Raw genomic sequence first — 19,296 nt, 5'->3', positions numbered from 1 at the left:
TAGGGGGAAAATATACAGCAAGACAAGGCCTGGATGGAAGGTGTGGAGATGGAGATTAAACAATGGGTTTATGTTCATGATCCGGATGCATATAGAACGGCAAGGCAAGAGGGCGGTACTGTTCACTTTTGTTATCTTGAACATGATAGTGGGTAGGAATCGGCGAAAAGGCATGAATTGTCATAGACATATCCACTCTAATTTTTTGACGGCGTAGGAATTTTACAGGCAGTCAAGTTCTGTTTAACACTGGCTTGTGGTTGTTGGAATGTGTGTTGGTCGTGTCGTTGTGAAGGTTACCGGCTGGTATTTTTTCCCTCTCTGGACGGACTATTGTTCGTGAGGAAGTGCCAGCACAAAAAGAGGATTAAAATTTAAGAAAGGTAGCCGATCTAGAAATTCTCGTACACAATACAAATAATAGCGACATTGTTTTTCACAAGCTTCATTGTTCATCGGAATATAAGTGCATAATAGTGTTACCCTACATCGGGGAGATGTCTTGCGCAACACGATTAGGGATAGGAGTTAGGGTCTTGGGATGAGTAGGTTAAGTTAGAAAAGTGAAGCTAGTATCGCCAGATGAGTAGTGCGCGCTAGTATCATTTCATTTACATACTCCGTACAGCCTCAGTGATATAGTACCGTTGAATGGTCAGTACAATGGATTCAATGTTGGCTTAAAGCGCTGCACATGCGGTGGTGGGTTCAATGTTTTGTTAAAATGCCTTCAATGTCCCCCCGTCCTCTCTGTTGCTTCGGCACCCCGCTCCAGCCTGGTGTTGAAAATGGCCCCCCACGCTGCGGGAGGGAGCACGTTCGACGATCTGAATTAAAATAATACCTGCGCGTGACAATGATGACGTATATTGTCAAACCTAGCAGATAGATGAATAAATCTTATCTCCACTTTCACGCAGATAATTAATCCTCGTGCTTGCACCTGCATTTTACTCGTTGCGACTTTGACGGCCTGTACGACGACTCCATTATCACACGCGTTATTCCCGCACCTGTTAGTTTATTCGACATGTGAAAAAAAACCTAGGCATAGACGAGGAGATGAAGGAGGCTGGTGATATGATGTATTAGACAGCTTATATAAAGAGTTGGAATTTTTAGCATCCTCTCTACCCCGTATATAAAAAATATGCCATTACTTAGCGGAAGTAGTTTCTATAAAGGGTTAGGGTTACTTGCGGGTTCTCGTCTCCATTCTTCACGTTAGGGTGAGTTTATTTGCTTTAGGGAACCCGATAAGTCCCCATAAAAGTTATTCACAATGGCATTCAGAGGAGTGGGGGTACATGGTCGCTGTCCACTTGGAAAGGAAAACCCCTGATGCACGTGACGGCTAGCGTAGCACTCATCGACCCGGACCGTGATAGGCCGGCCATGTCCGGGTTGCACAACATTTGAGGCTCTTAGTCTTCGCCCACCACTTGCCCCACCAGGGCTCGCGGAATGAATGGCAAATAGCAAGTGCAGTGCTTCACAATGAACTGAGACAACTCAAACCTTTATTGTAGAACATGCGGATAAAACCGGCTTGCGGGTATGACGAACTTGGGGTTACTCAAACATCGATTTATTTGTATTACACGTACTTGTGACACCGGATGAGAGAATTTTCATTAAAATGCTGCATGGCTGTTGTTTCCCGAACGGCCATGTCTCGTGCCGCACCTTCCTCTCCTGACTCGGAGTCCTGACCGGCGCCGGCCGATGAATAATAGCCGCAGAGACTATCTTAGCCCAAACCGCCCGAGGACCAGATCACCTGGCCCTTCTCCCCTTCATTTATATCCCCATCCGCTTTCGTCGTCCAACTGTTCATATCCCAGTGTCTCTCGGCTCATCCACTGCCTTGCTGCGCAGATTTACAGCCACTTTCCAGTCTCTTAGTTGGCCGAACCCCCACCATGACGGTTGGCAAGTCGCAGGCCCCCTTCACTGTCATCGTGTCAAGCCGAGCCGTCATCCCCCAGGCTGATGGCTCGCTGACTGTCTCACCGGCGACTATTTGCATTTCACTAGCTACAGGGAAGATCGTGTCCGTAACGCCAGAAATCGTCCCCCAGACAAGTTTCCCCACGGACACGGCATATGTGGACCACTCGCCCATGCTGTTACTTCCCGGCCTGGTGGATGCCCATGTGCATCTAAATGAGCCAGGCCGTACGGAATGGGAAGGCTTTTGGACCGGTACCCGGGCCGCAGCCAGCGGTGGCGTGACAACCGTGGTTGACATGCCCTTGAATGCCATCCCTCCCACGACTACGGTTGCGGGATTCAAGGAGAAGCTTGCGGCTGCCCATGGCCAGCTGTGGGTGGACGTAGGCTTCTATGGAGGCGTGATTCCTGGCAATGCCCATGAGTTGAAGCCTCTTGTTGAAATGGGTGTAAGAGGCTTCAAGGGATTTTTGATTGAATCCGGCGTAAGTTTGTTCTCAAGTTGAAGGAAACCTCAAAGCACTGACTGTGGTGAACCAGGTGGATGAGTTCCCGGCTATTACCCCCAAGGATATGGCTCTGGCAATGGAAACACTCAAGGATAGCGCCACAACTCTCATGTTCCATGCAGAAATGGAGCCATGCGCTGGCCATACCAACGGCAGTACAAATGGTCATGCCAATGGCGACACCAATGGACATACGAATGGACATACGAATGGACATACGAATGGACACATGAATGGACACACGAATGGACACACGAATGGTCATACCAATGGTCATGCATCACCAAGTGATGTTACGACCTATCAGACTTTCCTTGACTCCAGACCCCCGACCTTTGAAACCACTGCAGTCCAGGAGATTCTGTCTGCAGCACATATTGCACCTTCCTTAAACTTACACATCGTCCATCTCTCTGCCACCCAGTGCATCCCCCTCCTCAAGGAAGCTCGGGCAAACGGCGTCAACATTACCGCAGAAACCTGCTTTCACTACCTGGGACTTTCATCAGAGGAAATTGCAAACGGAGACACAAGACACAAATGCTGTCCGCCTATCCGAGAGGGCCGAAACCGCGATGGCCTGTGGGAGGAGCTTGTCGCCAAAGACTCGTGCATCAAGACTGTCGTCTCGGACCACTCTCCTTGCACACCGGAACTCAAACTGCTTCCAAAACAACTTTGGTCGGCTACGGAGCCATACCCGGTGCAGAAGAAGGACAAAGAAGCTGGTGATTTCATGGCCGCATGGGGTGGAATTTCGTCTGTTGGTCTCGGCTTGCCAATCATCCACTCAACCGCCAAGCAGCGCAGCAAGACTTGCAAAGCCCCGGCCATCACTGACATTGTTCGACTCTGCTGCCAAGCCACAGCTGAACAAGTTGGTCTCTCACACCGCAAGGGCTCAATAAAGGTTGGCATGGACGCAGATATTTGTGTCTTTGACGATGCTGAAGTGTGGACGTTTTCACAGGGTGATATGCGCTGGAAGAACAGGTGTTCGCCATGGGAGGGGCACGAGTTTACGGGTAGAGTCAAGGAGACCTGGCTGCGAGGACGAAAGATTTTTGAATTGGGTGCGCCGCATGGTGGGTTTGTAGAAATCAAGCCTGCCGGACAGAGCATCACCGAGCGACGGACGGTGTGATGCACCTGCGTAGAATATAGTCGGAAAAAATACAGTTGGGATGTCAAGGAATGGGACCAAGATATGAATAATCTAGACATGCAGCGAGATCAATTTGGATATATAGTTTTCATCATAGTAATTTTCTGCACTGGTATGCTGAGTCGTTGAATGAAACGCGCACACCGTTGGTCGGCGCAAAAAGTCTACCAAGGTACTAGGTAGGTACCCTAAAGGGTTACAAGTACTCGTAGGCAGCTAATAAAACTACAAGATTTTTTGATGTATGAATGAAATATATACAAAGGTGAAAATTAAAAATTCAGTTTAAAAATATATATATTCCAATTTTGATAATACATTTATCTAGTCTAAAGTGATAGAGAACCCAAATCTACACTACAACCTAAGTTGCGGGTTATCTTCAATGTTAGGACGCAGTTGCCAGTTAGCACCGTTGGGTAGCAACTGGTCGTCCGTACGCTGCAACTATGCCCGTGGGGTAAATTGGGTTATTTTGAACGTTATCTCAACTTACCCATAGCCGGGTGCCCACGGGTCTTTACACCAGACACCACACGCAACCGATCATGGGAAGTATAGAAACCACCAGACTGGATCCAGCATGCTAGCATATAAATAAAAATAAGCCTCATCGGAATATCTGCGGTCATAGATTAGCTGGGAGATCGTCAGACTGAAGTTAACTTCAATCCTACGGATGCCTATCTGAAGGTCGTGTGTTCGAGTCACACTGACCGCACATTTTTTTGCATTTATTTTTCTTGTATTGTCGGCGACCCTTGGCTTTACTCATAGCGCATTTCTCAGTCTTCTTTTTTGAACTGCTTTATTCATCTTCCAGAACAAGGGGTGACAGAGACGCCGTCCTCTGTTTAGGTCGGTCCGAGGCAGCTCTTCGCTTTCAAACCGTTCACGAGAATCCGGACTCGAGCAAATGGCCGGGATTCCGCTTGGCAATGTATTCACCCGTGGTCTTGGATTATTTTATGGAGTCTTCATGGTCTGATATTAATGATTTAAAAAGGGTTTTTATTCGGCCTATTCTCGCAGCCTCCCGGGTGTACGTTGCAAGAGTCGTTCAATGAGGGCCTCAAATCTAGGAAGGATTAGTACAGCACATCTATCGAGAGAGAAATGTAATAGAATACTGGCTCTAAAAAGTATCTTGAGTAACTTTGAAAGGAGAACCAGGGAGTATGACTTTTAAGAGAATGAAATGGCTAGAGGTGGGCGACCCTTTATAATTGGCATCAGCAACCACGACATTGATTAGATGGCAAAGATTCGTTCATTCCTTTAACGACCCTTAAAACGATTAAGATACATGGAGACCGAACCTGTTTCCCCATAACCTCTGGGCAAGAACTGGCTTGAACTAACGGAGCACGATTCCTGCAAGACTCAAGGTTGTTGCCCTGCATCTCTAGCTGTGATAGAGGGTCGCCAAGAATGGTATACTTGACAAGTGTTATTAAAAATCACATGTTTTGGCAGTTAGATTCCCTCGGTATGAGTGTCAACTGCGCTTGGATCTGTCCAACATTTCGACAGTATTAAGGCTGGTAGAGGAGGGAACTACGATTCTAGACTGGGTAGCTAGCTTTGCGAGCGACGCTGGCCGTTGGTTCAAGTCCAATAACTTGACGTGAAGATGTAAGCTTGACAGTAGCCGGAGACATGGAGCTGTCAATCGATGAGCTTTGATGAAGGCGCCCAATTGCAGCAAAGCAAGCATGCTATACGAACTTTGACTCTGTTCCCAATTTCTCCCAGACTCTCTTGATATGCTCTCGAATTAGCCGATTCAAGTGACCACGAACCTGCACTAAACCCAACCAAGCGTGAAAAGTCTAGGAAGCACTTGACACCAAGCGTGATGGAAGGATAAACGACACCAGAAAGTCGATAGCTCACGTCCCCCAATCGCCGTGCACCAACACTGAACCTACACGCTCAATACACCACACGAACACGCCCCCTCATAGAGCGAAAGTACCAGTCAAAATGACAAAAAGTGCCAAGCCCCCTCATCATATGAGCACCAGTACCGGCTATTTTCTGGTCCCAGCCATTTGTGATCGACATTACCCATGCCGCACACGCAGACTCGCCCTCCCACCCAACACCCAACACGAGAAGAAGCACGCAGCAGAGCATGCTACATGATTGACAGCATCCAGCCGTCGCCGTCAAGCCTCCTTAGATGTAGCCACGTGAAGCCGATCCCCCATGCATCCGAACCGAAGCGACATTCCACATGACCCCAGGCACCAGGGACACCAGACTCTTCGCGCCTGTCCAGCACCTATTCACACCTGTTTTCTCGCCGCACACACGGCACAAACAAGCTGCGCGTCCTGTCAACACTTCCAATGGAAGGCGGCCGCTGCGCCCCAGGCGTCCATGTCGGAAGCGAGAACTCGCAATGACACGGCGGACACGGTTACATGATTGCCTCGCGCGCTGCACTGCGTCGTGCCGAGTCCCCAGCCGTCTTACGTCTTGTGCCGCCAGCGACGCAAGCGAGCACTTGGTCCAGTCCAGATGGCTGCGCCGTGTCGTAGCCGTGCCCTGTTGTGCGAGTTCGGATAGTGATGCATGCCCAAAAAAAATTTAAATTTTACTCTGGCCTATTTCCAACCTGCCCTCATCACATGTCGCTTCTCCCGCCTCTGGCTACACAGATGGAATGAGAATGACTGTGCAGTGTGCAGTGTGCACCCATGTCGAGTTGCAGAAACTGGTTTTGAGAAATGCCGTCATAAGCAGAGCACTTCTTCGACAGTCAGAATCCCATCCACCGGCTCGTCTGGAATACACGTCATTTCGGACACACGCACAACAAACACACCCAGGCAGGCGGGAATTACAAAGTTCAATCGGCTAGTATTCGACCATCCTCTAATCTCTAGCTAACGAGTGTGATAGTCAACACGGAGCAAGTCAAATCCTGTCAACACCTGTGGTGGGTAGTGCTGCGCAAGCAAATACAATTCGCTTCCATGAACTTGAACAAACTTGCTCCCCTTCCTCCTAAATATAATAGAGCATCTCATCTTGGACGCGCCTGCTAATCCCCCAATGTACAACTAGCGAGCAAATCTTGCTACGCCTCACAGCCAACAATTGGTGTTCAAGATGCATGATTGAAGAAGCTGCGACGACCACTGCTTGACTTGCGGGAAAGCCCAAACTCCAAGTGCCATGATTCCTTGACCACAAAAGCACACGCAACGCGTCTTCTCGAGAAGACTTATCGTAAAATACGTCACGAACCATCAGGTTCATATAAGTCGTTAAAAACACAATTCGTTCATGGAATAAAAAAAAAGAAGGAAACAACGGAAAGTAAAGACAAGGAGGCATGTAAAGTAGAAAAGCCTACTAGTAATCTGCATGCCCAAAGCCAAAACCACATTAAATGTGAAAGTATGGTCAAGTTTGTTGAGTTTCTCTCAAATAAAAAATGCGAAAAAAAAAGGTGCCGCAGATAACCAAACGCCATTTCATGTAGAGTATACAAACTCGCGGGCGGGCCTTCCGTAGGAACTGTATGAAACGTCTTCATACCCGTAGGCCTTGGTTGTCTTGACCTTTGGGAAGTTGGCGCCACCTGAGTTGCTGTAACTGGTTTCGCGACCCGGCATTGAAGGTCGGCTATCCTGAGGGTGATAATAGCTGGCGTACGACTCTCTAATGTCTGGCTCGACCAGACGAGTGTTGTACGCACCGTCGAGTGTGTTGCGCTCGACTCGGTATCGAGACACATTCTCTGTTCTCATTGGGTCTGGGGAGTGATGTCGTCTTCTGCTTCGATGTTTTCTATCTCGGCGCCTGTCGTAGCGGTCCTCATCATCCATTTCTAATTCGACCTGAGATTGCATGCGTGATCGATCGCGGCCACGTGGATGATCGGCGGATTCAAACATGTGGAATGTTTGAGATCTTTGAATCTCCGGGGGTGATCGAGAGTATGACACTGATTCGTGTGGCATCGTCTTTGTTCGAGGAAGACGATCGCCCCTCGGTGGAGAGCTAGGCGTGAAGAATGCAGCGGTATGGCGGGCGGATGGGGAAACGTTGATGATGGGAGGATCGTCCATCGCATCTCGGGATGGGGCACGATACGATCGTTCTCTGGAGAGCCTAGGGTCATCCCCAGATCCCCGGCGCGGCCTTGCTGACGACCGGCGTGCATCGTCGTCATCGGGAGGAGCAAAAGGCCCAGATTGGCCGTGGATAGGCGGAGGTGTCGGCGCCGGTGGCTGGACTGACCGGATATAATGGGTAGTAGCTGACCGTTTCAGGGCCGGTGTGCTCTTGGCCTTGGACGCTTTAATATACGAGTGCGCATATTCCTCCTTGGCGGTCCAAGATCGCTGAGGTCTCGGGGGGTGGGCGTCTCTTTGGATGTCATCTCTGCCTGATGAACGATCTCGCTTCTCGTCGTAATTCCTGCTACCGCTAGACTTCTTCTTGTCGGACCTGACAACTGTCGGTTCTTCGTCGAATGGTTCAATGTAGGGTTTTGCGTGTCGCTTCTTCTCCTCGGACTGTCGTTTCATGTCCTTGGCATTTTGCTTCTCTCGTGCTCTTTTCTCAGCCCGTCGAGCTTCTTTAGCCTCCTTCTCAGCTCGTTTAAGAGCGTCTTCTTGCTGTCGTCGACGCTCTCGGTCTCTTTGCTCCTTTTCCCTTTCACGCTCTCTATCTGATCGTCGTTCTGACGCCTTCTCATAGCTGGCTTCACGACGAGACGACCGAGGAGAAGCCTCAAAAATGCGAGGGCCACGACCCAAGTCTTCATCTGAGAGACCGTTATATGAGTATTTGACACCTGATGGGCTCACACTGGCCTTGAACGGTGAAGCCCTTGATTCGGCACCGCGGGCCTCATCTGGGCCGGAATATCTCGTCGATCGGGGAGTCGAAATGTTGGCCTGGGCCTGAAACTGTTTACGCAGTTCTTCGAGCTTGGCTTTGTCGTCGTATTTTTGCCGCTCACGATCGTTAGTGAGCAACTCGTATGCTTGTTGTACTTTTTGAAACTCGTCCTGCTTTTCGGCCTTTAGGGCGGGGTCCTGAACCTTGTCTGGATGGCATTTAAGGACTAGTTTTCGATGTGCGGATCGAATCTCCGAAGTTTGCGCATCTTTGGAGACTCCAAGGATTTTGTACGGATCGGGTGGTAACGAGCTCATGGCGATATGTCAACAGATGTGACCTGTGGCAATGAGCCTTGGTAAATGGGCGGTTTTGTCTGGAATTGGTGTTTGTTGAAAAAGTTGATGATGTGACATCGAAGAGCCCAGCTCCTCGGATGTACGCCCTTTAAGTACCTGTCACCCTTGTTTGCGGCGGCAAACAGTTTCACGACGTGTGTGCGTGTGTAAATTCTGTTCGTTCAAGCAGGCCTGTAGAGCCAGACCGTGTGGCGTCTGATCAATAAGACAGGCCACTGGCCTTCACGGTTGATATAGAAATACAAATGATGTAGAGAAGTACTTGGTGAGAACGTGGAACGAACAGGGCCACAGCCTTGCGTCTGTTGCACAAAGTGCCAACACTAGCACCAGGGAAGTCGTTGGTGGTTGGTCTTCGAGTCGAGACCACAGCGAAGTGATGAGGTCACGGGCAGCCAAGGGGGGACCGGCTGCTATGATTCGCCAGAGAGTGAGTGGACTTGATGGGGGGGGAGGAGTATCAGACGCCAGTCTGGCGCTGGCGGGGTCCGTCCAGTGGCCAGCAGGTGGCCCACTCTGTGCTCCGTAGAGTGGGATGGTTGACAGGGCCCGAGGGTCAGGTCAACTGGTCTTGCGATGGATATTGATGCAGCTGTCGCAAACTTGGCCACGGTGCTCAGCTGATGCAGGTGAATGAGACTGTGAAAGGCCAAGGCCGTCGACTTTTTGCGGTGACAGGAGTGTCACTCCAAGTTCAGAGCCTTTGAAGTGCGCAACAGCAGCCCATATGTGATCAGTGAACTATTGAAATCGACTCTGATCAGACGAAAACCGGCTCCGTATGCTCTGCCACCCGGCAGTGTCGGACTCTGTCGGCGAAGGCGAGAGAAAAGAATGACAAAGGCAGTCAGAAGCCAAAGCGAATTCTGGGATATCAACTGTGTCAGTGATTGGCTCGCAGAGAGACGGAAACAGAAATGGGACGACACCAGTCCGTTGATTCCCGCATTGTCTTTCTGCCACAAATGGCCTCACATATTCTTGGGGACCGGAGCACTCACTCAAAGAAATTCACTCACACTCCTACACTCTCACACCGATTCAGACCAGCCAACAGACAGTGGCTAGATTGAGTGAGACTGCCACCAGACTTAAGTAGTCGTGGTACGTAGCAAACTTGGCTTCCCGTCACCTTTCTAGGTGCCGGAAGTGGCGCAGGCGGTCCGAAAAGGCGGAGGGGCAAGGGGTACGAAGATATTGGTGGCAAAACGCGTGGCCGTAGATGTACCGGGACTGGTACCCCTGGAGAATGTCCTGGGTGGTGGAGCGGCCAGAGCTGTTAGCCAGAGCCCTTTGAGAACACCGGGACGCCGTGTTGCGGGAGGAGCCTGAACGAGTTGAGACTGGGAGCGTGAATGACACTATATGACGCGGTTCCTGTGCAGACCGAAAGACGAGAAGGCCACCAAATGGGTCTTCTAAGGTGCCAAGTGCAATAATCTGGGAAGCCGCCTCGAATGACAAGTGATTTAGCAAAGCGAAGAGACCGAAGCAAGATGAACAAGAGTTAGCGCAACTGTTGGTAATTAACTGATAAAGACAAGCTGGGTCTGGCAGTGCTCAATTGCCGCCAAGGTTTCCAAACGAAGGTGCAGTGAGGCCCGGAGAGCACCACAACGTGCGTGGGTGGCTGGTGGATGGATGGTGACAATTGGTAGTCAAAGCCAGGGACTGTGCCACGACGATGGTGCGTTAGATAGTCAACTGGTGTGTTGGCGTCCAAGTCCTAGCGCTGTCGGATTCGGCGGAGAGGGTGGTGGCAAGTCAAGCGCAAGTAGGCAAAGATGGCCAAAGACAGGAATCCAATCGAAGTCGAGTCGGTCGAGTCTTGCGTGTAAGAGCGGATCAACGAAGCAGCCCAGGCCTTTCCAGCAACCCAAAGCACCTCACACCTAACGGAGCCAAAACGAGGTAGATGGAAGAGAAGATGCAGAAGAAACCGCAGCACGATGCTGATGCCAATTGTTAATTGTTTATTTTGCCAGATATCGCCGCTTAAAAAGACAGCTCGCGATTGTCCCGGTGACGGAGGGAGCTGCACGTAGGGACAAGCGGTGAGACTATGGGGAAAAGAGTCGACAGCGAAGCGGCCGAAGACGACTGTCTCTCCACAGATGGTGTAGTTATTCTAGTGGGGCAGAGCAAGGTCGAGGTGAATTGGTCCAAGCACGCGGGCAAAATCGAGGGAAATCGAGATGGGATTTCGAGGTAAAAGGGTGATGATAACGACAATGTTGGAAAGAGTCTGGTGTAGTTGGGGAAGCGAGGAGAAGAAAGAGGTCCAGGGCGGATGGGTGCGTCAGGACGGCGTAGCTTACGATATTCACAAGTGATCAAGAAAGCTCAATGGGAAACGGCAGGCACGAACGACCTCGCCTCGTGGTCGTACGAGACAGGAAACGGAAGGAACCCTGAACCCCTCGATTCGAAGCCCTCGAGCGGTCGAATGGATACAAATGAAGATGTCCTTTGACGGACATGACAACGCCATCACGCTCCGCCAACCGAATCACCTCAGTCATGCCATCGTTTTGCTCAAGTCACGGACTCACGGCAGCCTCGCAAAGGACAGGGCGAGCTAAGTCGGCCGCGGCAGGCCAAGCAAAGTCAGGCACCTGTTGTTTTTCGACCGCTTCCCGCGCAGCACGCTGTTCAACCAGGACCAGTCAGTTTGCTCAAAGTGGGAATCGCCATGGGCCAAATTCAGTTATGGATTGCGTCGTCTACGGAGCAGAGGGATAAATACCACGCAAGCTCGTCCCGACCCGCCCCTAACGACGACGAGATTCGCTATAGACATCAGCTGTTATGCCCGCAGTCGTCACGAGAGGCCCTATCTGCAATGCTGGCCCGCCTCTGCCACTCGGGTCGACGCCCTTAGCCAGCATCTGCACGAGGGGGAGCTCAGAATTCATGGTGCATAATGACGGCCAGGTTGGTGAGGCTATTATTGGATGGGTGCCTGGGTTGATGCCGCTTTTACCACGGAGCATTTTGGAGTCGCTTTGGACCCTCATTCATGCTTGGCTGCCAGGCCCCAATGCTGACCACCCACAGGACCACCGTATCTGACGGACCCAGACTGTTGTTGGCCAGACGGAAGTATTTGGCAAGTTTCAGGATATCTGCTACATCTCCTGCTACGTTTACCATGAGAAAAAAATTACAAATTCGAAAAGACCGTCAGTTCCCATTTGCCTGCGAAGAACCTATTCCATGGGTAATCGCTGAAGGCACCTTCGTCAGGGGTCAAGCCCCTGTGTAAGCCGAACTGGGTTCTTACCAAGGTTGACAATGATGCCCAGACCGGCGCCTACACCTCCAGAACCGAGCTTGTGTAGAAATGGGCATCAGGATGTCTTCCAGAACAGTGGCTAAAAGTTTACTTTAATGCCTCAGCAGAATTATTCGCAGGTCAGATTATGTATACTCCAGTGGCTGACAACCCCCCATCTGGGATTCTGGGTTCCTAGTTGCGGTTCTAATATGGGGCGCTTCGCTGCCAACTAAATGCTCGAAATGTTGGCTCGCCGGCTCCAGTTCCAGGGAGGAGACGTAGAGCAGCTCCTTGTCTACCATTATGGGGAGTCGCACCTGGCGAGATGTGCAGTGATAGAATCACTGAAGGAAATAGAGCAAGATAGACAGCCAGGTAGAGCGATGCCTGGAATAGACAGCTATGACAAGAATTCTAGCTGGACCGCTCCGTGGTAGCCAGTAAAAAGTATATGGTTAGCCTTGTCAAATCGCGCCAATCGCCAATCACCTAAAATTGGGTATAGTTGATTAGATGAGATGGCAGATCTATATCACCATGGTCCATGTCATGGCTGAACCTTGGGCGTTACCACATCGGCGATACCGAAAGATTCACATCCTAGTTCAAGACAAGTAGACCAAAAAGAGCTACGGAAACCTCACCTCTTAAGACGTCTCCGTTATCTGTAGTTGCGAGAGGAAGAAAGAAAATGGAAAGGAGGTTCTATGGATCAGTTAACACATGTAAATCATTTCTTAACAGCATATCTGCTTTGCCGCTGGTGGAGAAATCTCAAGGCAAACTCATGGCCCAGTTTGGAATGATAGATATCATAGCAGTCATTTGTGCCAGCCAGCCACGACAGGCCACAATTTGCTCAAGTGCAACTACCGGAGAGTAACAAGGGCCGTCATTTTTTACATAACAACGCTTTAGAACATAGACGTCGTGAAGATCACTGGAGTAGCAAGCAGACTAATGACGGAAAGGGACGTGAATACTCATTCTGTCAGGAGCAATTCGTTATTCCAGTAAACCAATATAATGACATGTACGGCAAAGGATATCACAGGGGCAGGGTTGATTGGTGACAAAGCTTTTGGGTTTTAGTGTTGTGACATGGACAGGCGAAATGCATCTTTGCTTATACCAAGGGCCAGGTCTCATTAATAGAATACGCCGAGTGCTGTCACGTAGAAGCATCATGGCGATAAGAATATTTTTAAATCCTTACAACGTGTTGATTCCTTCGAATTGTAGAATCTGGATAAGTTTAGGCATGATTTGCCAGATGGAGATTGGAGATTCACCAAGGATGATTATCACGGGCAGCCAAATAAGCTGCGGATAATTGACTTGCAAAAGGCCAACATCAATAAAGAGATCCAAGCATGATGAAATATTTGCAATCCAGATGCAATCGGCTCAACACCAGTGTCCATCAGAGAAACAGCTGCCCTGCCTTCCCCATATATACGAAGAGATTGAAGGGTTTGTTGGTAAGCAAGGGCTGCATGACCAACCCGTAGCCGCATGACGAATTAGAGGTTCTGGTAAGAATACAACTTGTATCTCATAGAGTACTACTTGCTTATCATAGTTCCAAGCCGTTCAGAATATCGAGACCCCGCCTCTAGAAGGAGATAGATCACGACCCAAGGTTCGATCAGTTTCTTGCCGTGGCTTCCATTTGATGTCGAGTCGCTCTCACCGATGGGCTTGACGATTTCATTGACTAGAAACGGCTATAAAGAAGTAAAAGCTGTCAATCATCGGCGAGGAGTGGCAGTCGATAAAGGTGATGGCTTGTAACTTAGGATCTAGCTCGGAGAGATGACTCATAGAACAAGTCTAGTATACTCAGCAGTAACACTGCTGGCTTATCTTATAGGAATACGAACGCGAGCAAATCTCAACAGTTAATGAAACCAATAACTTGGGGACTCGGAATCATCGGAGGGTGGATGGAGTGCCAGTCGATGATGAATGGCATTTCCAAAGCAAGAAGTGCTGCTACGTGGCAAAATTGTCACTGGCAAGGGACGCATCCGTGTCCAAGGCCTCGTTTCGAATATACACGGCTTGAGAATATGCGGAACCTACCAATCAAGTCTCAAGTAGGAGAGGTTCTAGAGTCTGAGCCTTGAGGGTGGTACCAAAGCAGCAATATAGTTGGCCTATGTTTACGCGGGATTCAATAGAGAAGGGCAGCCGCTGGAATACACCCAGAGAAACATCCGTCAGCATAAAGAGTAGAGTCAAATTGACGATACCTGGGATTGACCCTCGGCCCGAACGATCGGCTACTAAACTCACCATGTATGAAGCACGTCATGATTTCGCAGACGTATCCATCATGACCGCTTCCGCAACCACTTTACGTCTTCTATTGCGTCAAGCCGTGTGGTATCGAGTTGCCGCAACACAGATGCTGACGGGTTGTCGGTCTTTACGCAACTGGGCCGTTTTCAGTCCGTTTCAAGCCCTTTCTTGGAATCCGTTTCTCAAGCAGAAGATCTGCCTGGTTCCTGGGTCCAGCCAGCCATGCAAAAGCAGCGACGACACTAGAGCCTGCTTGGCTGGCCGGCAGCCGCCACACCATGTGGACTGGACGGGCATGTTGATCATGGACAGAAGCTACCCAACCCTCGTCGACTCATCACACTGCATGGAGCTCTGCTTCCCTGCCCGCGCGTGGCCTGTGCCATCTATTCGTCGGATCCTGGGTGACTGATCACTCCTGCTAACGAAGGAGTCGGGGATGGGCCTTGTGGCTCGACTAATCCGCCGCTAAAGCCATAATCTTGGTTTACCGATGGCCATGGGCGTCGAGGAAAACTTGGAAGCCTCGCCATTGTTGGCTGACAAGGCCAGGCAGGCCCTTTCGTTTGTTTGCCCACGCCAACCAACTCCTCTGCGCTCAGCACGAAGAGGGACCCCGTAATCACCAACGGCGGATGGCTTACACTGCATGCAAAGAGGGAGGGCCCCGTTGGCTGGCCGCATGGGAACATTGAAGGGGCATGGGGGCCGCCCAGCGTATGTACAGTGGGCGTCTGTATGTACAGACGGACAACAATTGGTGATCCGAGGTGGCCATGGCCGCAGTATCCGCGACCACACGGACCTGCATCGCGGAGCTTGCCAACAGGCAGACTGCAGGGGACGCAGTTAGATGCAAGTTCGGATAGTAGATGGACAAAGTCTGTTTAGCCGTGGCCCGTGAGGCAATCGCCGGCCGCATGTCTCGACTGGCCGAGGGGCACAGAAAAGGCGCAGAAAACGAACAGGCCCGGGGTTTTAGAATGAGGGGGAAAGAGGCGGGGCCAGATACCGAACCAGGCTGGCTGGGTCAATCAATCAATGCTTCCATCGATCCACGAAGCTGCGTCAACGACGAGGCTTTCGAGTTTCGACAGCAGAAACGACTGGCCCCTTTCCTTTCGGCATTCCACTCGACACCGGACGAGGAGGCGGGCTGCCCCAGCTTCGGTCAGCTCTACCATGCATGGCAAAGGCCAGGGCCCAGGGGCGGCTGGGTAGAGTGAAGCTGGGCACATGTTGCGCCTGACGCGCGGGGAACAGACACGATCAAGATTCAGCCATTGCAGCGTCATGAAAGACGTGGCTCGCTACAAGGCGATTCGTTGGGCCATCATCGTGTCCACGTTCTCAGCCGCCGTGGGCTTCAATTGTCGTAACAGCGAGCCTCATCGCTCTGATCGGCCGCCGACTGCTGGTGGTGGTTCAATGTTGGCTTCGACACGGCCAAGCCACCCGGGCAGAGAGACACGCTGTACAACCACACTCTACTCCGTACACATCGATTCATCACTTCTCACGGCATGGGAAACGGCAGCCAATGCCTGGGGAGGTTGCTGCCATGCCAAGGGCCGTTGCACTTGTAACTGCGCGATTGGGCCTTTGCACAAGGCTTGCTGCGACAACTCGATGCAGGCAGGCAGCCTCGATGTTACACTTTGGAGGATTGAGACATGTCAATGCGGGCAATGCCACCATGTCCCTCAAGCAGCATACATGTTTCCAAATACAGCACAATCTGCCATCAGTGCCGAATGATGGGACCGTGTTGAACACTCCAATTGCTCGCCCCATAAGCCAATGAAAGAGGAGATGCATACATACAGAGTAGTATGCTGGATGCTACTGCCAACACTTGCCGGGCTGGGAACGCAAAGCCTTTGCCGGATAGTACCAGTCTTGTCTTTTGCAGATGCGGGAGGTCTGAACTGTTTGGCGTGAACAAACCGGAGCTATGGGCAAAGTTCAGACAACTCTATGCCGCGACTTTTCAGTGTTGAGAGCAAGATAGATGAACATGATGCGCCCAAGGCAGCAATGCTGCTCGACATGAGCCATCTACAACTCTTGCTGTAGGTCCACGCTGTTATCGCACCGGGCGCGTCCGATTTCGCTGTCACCGTGAGTGCAAAGGTGGTTCAAACCTGCAATGGCAAATGCCGCTCCCAGTCCTCACAGGCTTCATGTCAGAGTGAGGGCCTGCTGTGTGTCTCGAAGACATTGTTCATGCAGACAAGGCGACTCGCCCGCCAGCACAAATGCTCTGCAACCAGAGTGTTCCCAACCAATATCCCCCGTTATACGGAGTAAGTCATCATGAGAAGACATGTCCACGAATGAGGGCATTCCAGGTGAACCCTAGGCCGAGCCATTTCCAAGCACTTCAACGCACTCACTCATAGCTACTCCGTGTCCAGTACACATTGTCAAGATTAGGCTCACTACACCACATCACTCTGCAGCAGACATCGTGTCCTTGGCCCAAACATTACACTTTACGAGGCATTTGGAGCCTGTATCAATGCAATTCGGTCCGATGAACAGTGTCATGGCCGTATCGCCGTGCCGCCTATGGCATGAGCCTCTACTCAAGTCGTTCCCGAATCAAAGATGCATTTGCTTGTCGCCGGCGCTTTTTCTTCGAGGACTATTCGAGAGATGTGGTTGTTCATTTCGGCCTGATCTCGTCGAGATAGAGAAACAGAGGAGTGTGGGGGGGGAGGAGGGCAGCGTTGATGCCAGAATTTCGCAACCCTACCCCCACGTAAAAGAAGAAGAAGAAGAAGACACTACGCTCCTGACCTCGAGCTCGATGGGCCGCCTCGCCCAGCCTTAGGCGCTGTTATCCGAAGAAGGGGCATAAGGCCGTTGTACATAACAAGGACAAATGGGAGCCATGGGTGGGAGCAACAGCGGGGGACATATGCAAACAGCGCGTGTTGCTACGTGGCCGGCGTGGAAGAGCTACACGGCGAACGAGACGAGGGCTAAAGTAGGCTACAGTGCTATTTTGTGAGCCGGGGAGTTTGGGACGATACGGCGCCCTCATCTTTTGATACTCGTGGGTCGATTCAAAGATTTGGTGCTATCGTCACTTGAAGTGTATATGCCCAACAGATTCCATCGAATTGGATTTCTCTGTAGTAGGAATGCATCTTGGAAAGATGCCACGCCGCATGACACCAGCTATACATTTCGTCGCAAGATGCCGAGTGTGTAGAATCTACTTGGAAGGCCTTTAGGTTCTACAAGCGGCGTGACCGATGTAGAATCGCGCTCCTCAAAGTCGAGATTCATGCAAGACTCTGACGAACGTTTTCAGCAAGCCACTGTTTTGACTTGTTAAATCGCAAAATTAACGTCTTTACAAGTTGAGTATATGCAACGACCATCACTAGCGATATCCCGGCGCTAGGGTAGTTGACGTTTGACGATACAAAGATGAAAAGGCTCCAGCGAGCGCGTCACAAGTCCAAATACACACCGTTGCCATCCAGCAGCATAGTCACGACTATCTGATAATGGAACACGCCATGCTCTTCAGTCCGATTATACCGGACTTGTTCAACCCTCCTCTGCGCACAGCGGCAGATTCACATCCACAACAATAGGTTTATGGAACTGCTTCCCGCCCACATGCGGGTAACTACTCTTCATAACAGCCGCGTTGACCACGCACGTTTCCCCCTCCCCCAACGACGACGCCTTCCTCCCCGTGAGATCCACCAGACTCACTTTCTTGTTTCCAGCCCCAGGGTCCTCCCACGCCCTGACGCTTGTCGCAGAGAACCCGTCCTCCTCGTCCCAGAGAACCCGCGCCGCGCCGCGTCCGCTGTGAATATGGCCGCAGACGGCGAGCCGCGGCCTCACCCTCCAGAGCGCTCTTCGGAGAGCCTCACACCCCGTCGTTTGCATGCTGTTCGTTTCATCGCGGCATCCCCTCGGCGGGGTGTGCGTGACCACAATGTCAGTACTCGGCGGTATGTCGTCCCACAGGCTCGCCGGGGCCAAGTCTTCGCCGGGAGAGGCGGGGACGTCGTAGGAAAACGCCCAGAGGCCGTATCGGGGCGAGTATGGCGACCCAAAGACTGTGAATCGAGTGCCTGGTCCCTCGGGGGAGCGTAGGCGAATCGTCGTCGATTCGTGGCGGAGGTATGTGATGGATGGTGAGGATGTGAGCAGTTGGAGACACTGTGAATGAGACTGAGGGCTCTGGTTGTGAAACGCTGAAGCGTGCTGTGCATAAAAGTCTTTGTCTAGTGTTATGTCGTGGTTTCCTGTGTTTGTTTAGCTTCTGGCTCTTTGTCAAGCGTCACAGGGGGCTGCGAACCGGCAACAACGATTTTGGCCTCGAAGTCTGCTTCTTCTAGCCACTTTACCGTTTTTGAAAGCTATAGCTGTATTGTCAGTCAGTGACTTTTTAAATCTTGGAGCAAATCGCTACAGGGTAGGTATACCTCGGAATAGCTGCCTTGGTTTGTCATGTCCCCCGCGTGGATGAGAACATCGCCCTTTGGAAGCTTGACGGTGCAATTGTGTGTATCTGAGACGCAGACGATTCTCGTCCGGCGCACCTTTGGTTCTGCCATTGCATCGGCATTCGGGGGATGACTTGGTGGGTGTACCGGGTAAGTGGCCGACAATTACTGCGTGGTTTTGAGAAGCGACACAGACTCACGTTGCGTGTGACGGTTGACGTGTGTCTTAGACAAGTCAAGTCAATGTTTTGTGTCTCTAGGAATAGATGCAGAAATGTTCCGGGTCAGCGGGTGTCAGCGGCGTTTGGGGAGTTTGAGACGGAGCATTTTAGCTCATCGGGTTATGCGTAATTGTGAGCCCCGAAGCAAATAAACATTCATGACGGTA

At 51.1% G+C, this 19,296-nt stretch overlaps 3 protein-coding genes and 1 non-coding gene across 4 annotated transcripts; 1 reads left to right on the top strand and 3 right to left on the bottom strand.

Annotated features, from left to right (window-relative positions):
* Positions 1 to 1,922: 1,922 nt before the first annotated feature.
* Positions 1,923 to 3,606, top strand: G6M90_00g085230 (uncharacterized protein; the record flags this gene model as incomplete). The annotated part of the gene is made up of 2 exons (XM_014685594.1): positions 1,923 to 2,438; positions 2,494 to 3,606. 2 exons carry the CDS (start codon positions 1,923 to 1,925, stop codon positions 3,604 to 3,606), a joined length of 1,629 nt encoding a protein of 542 aa, XP_014541080.1.
* A 645-nt stretch (positions 3,607 to 4,251) lies between these two features.
* Positions 4,252 to 4,348, bottom strand: G6M90_tRNA00000103. Its single transcript has one exon. It is a non-coding gene; the product is annotated as a tRNA-Phe (tRNA).
* Positions 4,349 to 7,115: 2,767 nt separating this feature from the next.
* On the bottom strand, positions 7,116 to 8,807 carry G6M90_00g085220 (uncharacterized protein; the record flags this gene model as incomplete). Its single annotated transcript, XM_014685593.1, has 1 exon — positions 7,116 to 8,807. One exon carries the CDS (start codon positions 8,805 to 8,807, stop codon positions 7,116 to 7,118), a length of 1,692 nt encoding a protein of 563 aa, XP_014541079.1.
* A 9,187-nt stretch (positions 8,808 to 17,994) lies between these two features.
* Positions 17,995 to 19,019, bottom strand: G6M90_00g085210 (uncharacterized protein; the record flags this gene model as incomplete). The annotated part of the gene is made up of 3 exons (XM_014685592.1): positions 17,995 to 18,707; positions 18,761 to 18,821; positions 18,888 to 19,019. The coding sequence occupies 3 exons, from the start codon at positions 19,017 to 19,019 to the stop codon at positions 17,995 to 17,997; spliced, it is 906 nt and encodes a 301-aa protein (XP_014541078.1).
* Between the last annotated feature and the right edge of the window lie 277 nt (positions 19,020 to 19,296).

The sequence above is a fragment of the Metarhizium brunneum genome, chromosome 5 (assembly GCF_013426205.1).
Source record: "Metarhizium brunneum chromosome 5, complete sequence".
NCBI lineage: Eukaryota > Fungi > Ascomycota > Sordariomycetes > Hypocreales > Clavicipitaceae > Metarhizium > Metarhizium brunneum.
This window is presented reverse-complemented; position numbering and strand designations above follow the sequence as displayed.